Source organism: Urocitellus parryii, chromosome X (genome assembly GCF_045843805.1).
Source record: "Urocitellus parryii isolate mUroPar1 chromosome X, mUroPar1.hap1, whole genome shotgun sequence".
Taxonomy (NCBI): domain Eukaryota; kingdom Metazoa; phylum Chordata; class Mammalia; order Rodentia; family Sciuridae; genus Urocitellus; species Urocitellus parryii.
In genome coordinates, this window is record NC_135547.1 from 40,949,871 (window position 1) to 40,957,619 (window position 7,749).

Consider the following 7,749-nt stretch of genomic DNA (forward strand, 5'->3'; position numbering starts at 1 on the left):
ACAATGAGACATGACTGGAGGAGTCCTGGACATCACCAAGGGACTGTGGACCTACATACCAGAAAGCTGCCATGGCTCTGGGACATCCAGCAGAGATGTGACTTTCGGCTGTCTCCTGTTAGGAAGGGTGTGGACAATCACCATCCAAATGGGGGCCAGCTACTTAAACTGTACATTTCATAAATGTCTTTGGTTTTTTTATATCCCTCTAGACAGTGTTTTCTAACCTCAGTACTCTTGACAGTTACAATTGGATAATTCATTATTATGGGGGGCTTGCCAGTACACTGTAGGATGTTCAGCAGAATCCTTAGCCTCTATCCACTAGATGACAGTGGTACCCACCCCACTCACTCAGCCATAACAGACAAAAGTGTCTCTAGATATCCACAAAATGTTAAAATCATCCCAGCTGGAGATGGCTGGAGGCAATAAAATAATTAGGAACAGTTTGAATGGCGGATGAATCAAAAGAGAAGGTGTGTAGGGGGTGCTGGTATTATAGCTCAGTGGTAGAACACTCGCCTAGCACATGTGGGACACTAAGTTCAATTCTCAGAACCATATAAAAATAAAATGAAGGTATTGTATCCAACTACAACTAGAAACCAAATTTAAAAGAAGGTCATGTAGGCTGAGGGGCCCTGAGAAACAAAAGCTGAGAATGTCCATTGGGCTTGGCATTTACTTTGGATCTTCAAGCAAATTCAGGGGAGTGGCAGGATAGAAGCCAAACTGCAAGGAGTGAGTGAATGGGAAATGCAGAAGTGGAGTCAGTGAGGGGAAGCTGTTTTTAAGGACAAAGTTTGAATGTGACAGGCAGGACATGTGGTTGAGAGAGAGTTCTGAATATTGAGAGAAACTTGAGTCATAGGGAAGGAGATCACAGAAAGAAGCTTGAAAATGCAAGAAATATGTGAAAGAATGAGGTAGAGTCCACATATTGTATTTGAGGCATAGTTACTGTTCTGTGAAATTAAAAAAACAATTATATAAGTCACTTTTGTGTAAAACAAACCTTCCATGGTTCTGTATCTTTATGTATGCTGTATATCTTTATAGATTATGTTTGTCTTATGTTACAAATTCCTATTTGTGTGAGGAGAGAAAAGATCTGGAAACATATTAGCAAAGAAGATATTACCCTAGAGAGGGTGGTCTTAGGGGTCAGGGAATGGAAGGCAATAGGTTGGGGGCATGGATGATAGGGTGGAATATAGGTCAGCTGGATGAAAGGTTTTTATATTGTTTTAAGATTCTGTGATGTGAAAGTAAAATAATGAAATGTTCACAAAAATACAAAAAAACTGAATTTACTGGCTTCTTTGGGTTTGGAAGGGCCATTTCTTCTTCTGGGATAGGACAGGAGAAGGACTGCAGACACTGATCTATGTGGCAAAATAGATATGGAAAATCAAGGAGGCTTGTGCTTATATGCTTGTAATGCAGACAAATATCTGAAAGTGTCCAGGATGGGGGCTTCTTGGGGCACTTTGATGAATAAATGGGGGCAGTGGATTGGGCATGGGGGGAGAGAAAATGATCACCACACTGCAGTTCCACAGTAGGACAGGACCCAACTGAAAGAAAATTTAGGGGAAGGATCTCAGGGATCTGGTAGGAAAAGGAAGAGGGGTAGATCCAGAATGAACCACAGACAAATCTCTTAGGTGTTACAACTTGCCACCCACTCATTGCAGTGCATTGTTATGTGCAGAAACAGTACTTACAAAAACCAGGCATGTGGACAAAGATGTTACTCACACCTTTCTTCTAGGTTTGTAGCATCTTTTTATTTGCTACTCCATTATGGACAAACTGAACACTAGTTATATTTTGTTTTCAGGTCCAATAAGCCCACAGTGCAATTTCTGGCAACCCAGTATTTACCTGCAAATACTTCAGAGTTTAAAGGAAAGTTCAACTTACTTCAGATCTTTGATTTTACATTATGGATTACACAGTGCTTGGCAAAGCAAGTGTAGCTGAGACACTAGGAAACTGTGAATCTAAAAGGACCTACAAGAGATGAGAAAACAAAAATAATTTTAAAACTTTAAGCAAAAAGTTTATTTTGGCTTATTTTTCTATGCTAGTATTAATTGACTCTTCTAAAACCTTAGAAGATGTCACCCCATGTTGCAGATTAGGGAATTGGGCACAAAAAGTTAAGCAATTTGGTCAAAATCATATAAGTTGACAAAGAACTGAGACTATTAATCGGGTCTTACTCCAAATCCATGCTACTATGTGCCAGGCATCAAGGTTATCTGGCTCTTAACATAATGACTATTATAATCATGATTTTAAAACTTTTGTTTTATATAGTTATACATTACCGTGGGGTTTATTTCAACATATTCATAAATTCATATAATTTGCTCAATTTCAATCCTTAGTGCTTCCATTTTCTCTCCCTCCCTCTCTCCCTCCCATAATCCCTCTCTCTACTGGTTCTCCTTCTATTTATTTATTGGCTTTTAAAATTATAATCACCTCTCTCTTACTCTCTTGCTCTCCCTCTCTCTCTTACTCTCTCCTCTCTCTCCCCCCCTCCTCTCTCCCCCTCCTCCCTCTCTCCCCCCCCTCCTCTCTTCTCTCTCTCTCTCTCCCCCCTTCTCCTGTGACTGGCTGCTACAATCCTGCTAATAAAATCTTGGACAGGTAAACGGTTTTTTTGGCTTGTTGAGTTTACGGATCTTTTCCTCCATTCTTTACGTTGGTGCCGAAATTCGGGACGGGGATCCCCATGGCTCAAGACAGAACCCTGTTCTCAAACTCCGAACCCAGCCATTCCTGTCGTAGTCCACTCCTCTGATCGCCTGCCTGACATCCACCACCAGCAGCCTGCAGATTGTTCTCAGTGGACACAACATCTTTGTTTGTATGTGGTGCTGAGGATCGAACCCAGGCCGTACACATGCCAGCTCCTCCTCAGGTATTACCAGCTACTGGCCAATGAGCCAGACCAAATGCACATCCAATCATCCCAAGAAATCTCCACTGAGTGCTGAAAGATGAAGATACCAAATGACAACTCCACCGAAGGGCCCTCTCTCCCCACCATGCCAAAAAAAAATAAGCCCTTGATTTTCAGCTTTATGTTCTAATCTGCCTTCTCCTGGGCATAGGCTTTTTTCTACCATCCCTACAGACTGGATGACATGCCAGAAATTAATGCTGTTTCTTTCATAGTTGCAGGGCACATTCATGGACTTCTCCCTGGAGGAAATCCATGCCTTCAGTGCATGGATATGGGGCCTCCTGGCCCTTCTTCTCCAACCAACTGACCTCCCTCCCTCCCTCTAAATGATGCCCCTACTCAGCAGGAAGTAGCCAGATCAAGTATGATACCCCCAAACCAAAACAAAAAAGGGAGGAATGTTGGTAAAGATGGCGCCCGGAGTGCTTCTCTTCCGGGAGCTCAGGAGTGTTGGTAAAGATAGCACCCGGAGGTGCTTCTCTTCTAGGAGCTGAGGTCTATGATGCACTGAATGGTGCGCAAACCATCACCTCCAGTCTCTGTGAATGACACAAAATTTGAATGGCGCACCTCCAATCCCTGAAGTGGCACGAACTCTTGGCCAATAAAGAAGTAACAGCTCACTTTCCTTGCTCCTCCTCATCCGTGTTAAGCCCATAAATATCAACACCTTCTTCGTGTTCGCCCTCTTACTCTCCCTCTCTTACTCTCTTGCTTTCCCTCTCTCTCTCTTACTCTCCTCTCTCTCTCCCCCCTCTCCCCCCTCCCCCTTCTCTTCTGTGACTTGCCGCTAGGGTCCTGCTAATAAAATCTCAGACAGGTAAAATAAATAAATAAATAAAATTATAATCACCACTTTGCAGATGTTCTAAGAGATCAAGTGACTTCCCCAAGCTACCTGTATAATATAACTGATTCTTGGTTGTCCGTTCAAGTAGAAAAACTAATTATAGTAATTGAAACTCAAGTTTAAGTTCAACAGTGTACTCTCACTTCACCAATATGCTAATGTTGGGAAAGGAATGTTCTGGCTTAAATTTTGACAGGCATTTAAGCCCTATGATAAAAGCAATAAAGGCAGGGGGTGGAGACTCCATCTAAAGTTGACTTTCTGGAAACCCAGAATTAATCAGAAGCCCCTTTTGTTTCCATCTCTCAAATGTATTTGAGAGTTTTCTAAATCTCTCAAATGTATTTGTCAATTATTTTACTTTATAATATACAACGATTTCATTGGGACCTTATAACCAAGATCCTTCATAATTATTTGTTAACCTCTCCTACCCCTGTCCCTGCTAGTTCTAAACAAACTCTTCTTGCACTCTCTGTCCCTCCCTATTTCCCTCAAACACAAATTCTCCATTGCCCATTACCACCTCTATGCTACAGCCAGCTGAGGAAATCTATAAGAGCTAAGAATAGGATTAATGCATTCCTCTAAGAGATCTTTCTGTTCACTCTTCTCCTCAAGGTCCCCTACCACTCAGCTGGCCCCACAATAAGGAAGAGGCATTGTCCTTCATAACTCAGATATTGGGAACAGATTGATATAGTTATTCATTGCTTTAATCAGTCAATAGAACTATTTTATATAGTGTACAGAATCCATACTATAAAAAGGAAGTAGAATTGCATTTTATCGTATACAGAGAGTTCATATTATTATAGTGGTTTACCTATGTCTCTTTGAACTTCAGCTCTCAGTCCTCTATAAAGGTCTGGTAGGAAGAGCTCAGGTGTTACAGAAAGATACACAGACATGTAGCTCCTCTTCTTAACCTGGAAATTTTTGAGGCCTCAGTGATGAAGTATACATGCAGAAGAGTGACAACCAATCCAATGTTAGGTTTGCAAACTTTCCCAGAATGGTCACTGACACCAAAATCGTGGATCTTGAAGATTTTAAATGCTTATAACACTTTATAATGATAAAGCACATCCACAGAGTGACAATGAAGACTAATGTGCACGTGCACATCACACACAAAACACACACACACACACACACACACACAGCGCCCAGTACATGGTAAGTGCTCAAAAAACTAGCTTTCCTCATTGTTTACCTAGGCTAGTGTTCAATGCATGGTAGATAATCAGTAAATCCTTACATTATTGACTGACATAAAATATGGAAAGCTGAGGTGATTACTTCTACTTATTGATGACACTTGAAATGATCATATGCCTAAGTACTTAAAATAAATAAGTAATAAAAAAAAGAAATAAGGCCAAAAAAACTAGAGGAAGGATATGAATATACTTACTGATTAAATGTTAAGGCTGTTGGCATTAATGCCATGGTTTTTTCTTCCTCCTCAACCCAAGTAGGTGCTGACACTTCAGAGACATTGAAAGAGGACTGTGACTGCTTTTTACACAGAACGACATAGCCAGAATGTCCATTTTTGTATAGGTAGATTAGAGTAGTACAATTGACTGTAAATTATCAATTATCTTTTTTGCATATTCTTATTCCTGTATCTCATACAACCAGTGAAACAAGTCCACTGATTTAATCTGTAATCTAGAAGATTTATCCTTTGTTTTCCTTTTGGTCCACTTCAATAACTCTTCTTGAAGTCCTGGAGAGACTTTTCTCCCAAAAGTAGTTTCCACAGTCTTTGCTTTTCTGTTATGTAAGAGGCCAAATAAAAAGTGTATCATTGGTGATGAAAACCCTTTTCCATATTGTTGGAATATTTCTTGCCATGTTTTTCCCACATGACAAAAAATATCATTTTTCTGTCAGTCTTCAGGGCATAGAACACAGCAGTCAGGAATTCTTGGAAACTGAAGTGAAGAAAAGTATAGACATTGACATCTCCTTCATTTTTTTTAGAAAATGATTGAGAAAAATGCAGTCAGTATCATAAACTCCTATTTGATGTTTTCCTAGGTCACTAAATGCAAACATAACCCGATGCTTCTGTAGACCCTCCACAGCCAAAGAGCAAAGGCCCCACAGGCAACTTTGTCCCTTCCACATTGATATGCCTATAAGGGTTTTGAGGCTCTTAGAAAAGTAGAACAGATACATGTCAGTGGTCTTAAGGGACTGCAGAAGAGTTCTATCAACAACTTCCTGTGACTGCAGGATACTTCATAACATCCAGGAATCAATTGGAAGAGAAGATATAATGTCAAGGCCTTCACTGTCTTGCAAACCATAGAAGATTTTCATAGCTGCATTAGCACCTGAAAACTGACTCAAGAAATATGCTCTTTTTTCAGCATCTGTAAACTATAGGACTTCTGCCTGGATAGGTTGCTTTAACAGAGAGTGGAGTTTCTTCATGGCTGTGAGCCGGGCAGTTATTAGGAGAGAGGATTCAGGAAAGTTTTTCTTCACCAAACTGCACAAGAGTATCTCTACTGGCTTCCTCTCCTGGGGATTATCAGTAAGATCCTCTTCTTGGTCACCCCCATGGTATTGCAGCTCAGAAAATCCATCAAGAATAAATAGAAGTTTCTCTGGATATAGAAGTATAATGTCCAGGATTGGTCCCTTTATGTCTTGAAATATGTTAGTGATCAGGTCAACAGCACTAAGATTATTAGTGTGGCTGATTTCTCTGCAACTGACATAAATGAGATAGTCAAATCTGCCTGGAGTGACCATTCCTGCTGCCCAGTCAAACATGAATTTGGGAACCATAGCTGTTTTCCCAGTCTCAGCACATCCCTGAAGCACCAGAGTTCTGGATGAGCTGAAACCTTCTTCATTAGGATTAAATACATGTTCCATCTTAACAAAATGATATTGTTGAAGAATTCCACATGGTGTCTTTTCTGATACACAATTCTCTTTTACAAGAAGCAGCCGTGACTCTACATGCTTGCCATGGTGATAACATTTATCAACTCCTATTTTTAGGTGTTTTTCCTTTAGATGTTTTCTGTATATTTCCTGGTAGTCTAATGAGGTGACACCAAGAGTAAATAATCACAGAATCGTAGACAGCAATGCAAACAACAACTATGACTAATACCACCATCACTACCATCTCTTCTTAGATGACTCAAAGGCTCTTCAAATTTTACATGTCTAAACCTGAGCTCTTGATTTATATACCTACCTAGCCCCAGTGCCCACAAACTACTCTCACCCAGACACCTTTTATCTCAGTTAAATGATGCCATCTGGGGCTGGGATTGTGGCTCAGCTGTAGAGAACACACCTAGCATGGGAAGGACCTGGGTTTGATTCTCAGCACCACATAAAAATAAAGGCATTGTATTGTGTTCATCTACACCTAAAAGATAAATATTAAAAAAAAGAGATTTTTAAAAATGATGCCATCTAATTGATCAGAAAAACTTTGAGATGTTTATTTTTTCTTTCAATTATCTATGTCAATTAATAAGGTCTATTATTCATACCTTCAAAAATAAGCCTTAGCAATCATCAAGAATACAAGTATCAGGCCAGGCGTGGTGGCAAAAGCATATAATCCCAGCGGCGCAAGGGGCTGAGGCAGTAAGGGGATTTCTGGAAAGCAGTAAGGAGATTTCTCAAAAGACTAGAAATGGAACACTACCATTTGACCTCATTATCCCACTCCTCAGTATATATTCAAAGGATTTAAAATTAGTGATACAGATACATCAATGTTTATAGCAGCTCAATTCACTAAGCTATGGAACCACCTAGGGGTTCCTCAACAGATGAATGGATAAAGAAAACGTGTATATATACACAATGGAGTATTACTTGGCCATAAAAAATGAAAGTATGGCATTTTCTGGTAAATGGATAGACCTGG

The 7,749-nt window shown here is 40.1% G+C and overlaps 1 protein-coding gene across 1 annotated transcript; it reads right to left on the minus strand.

The window, feature by feature from the left end:
- Positions 1–5,646: 5,646 nt before the first annotated feature.
- On the minus strand, positions 5,647–6,731 carry LOC113192494 (NACHT, LRR and PYD domains-containing protein 12). The gene is given in 2 exon segments (XM_026402643.1): positions 5,647–5,810; positions 6,152–6,731. Coding segments are annotated over 2 exon segments (744 nt in total).
- Between the last annotated feature and the right edge of the window lie 1,018 nt (positions 6,732–7,749).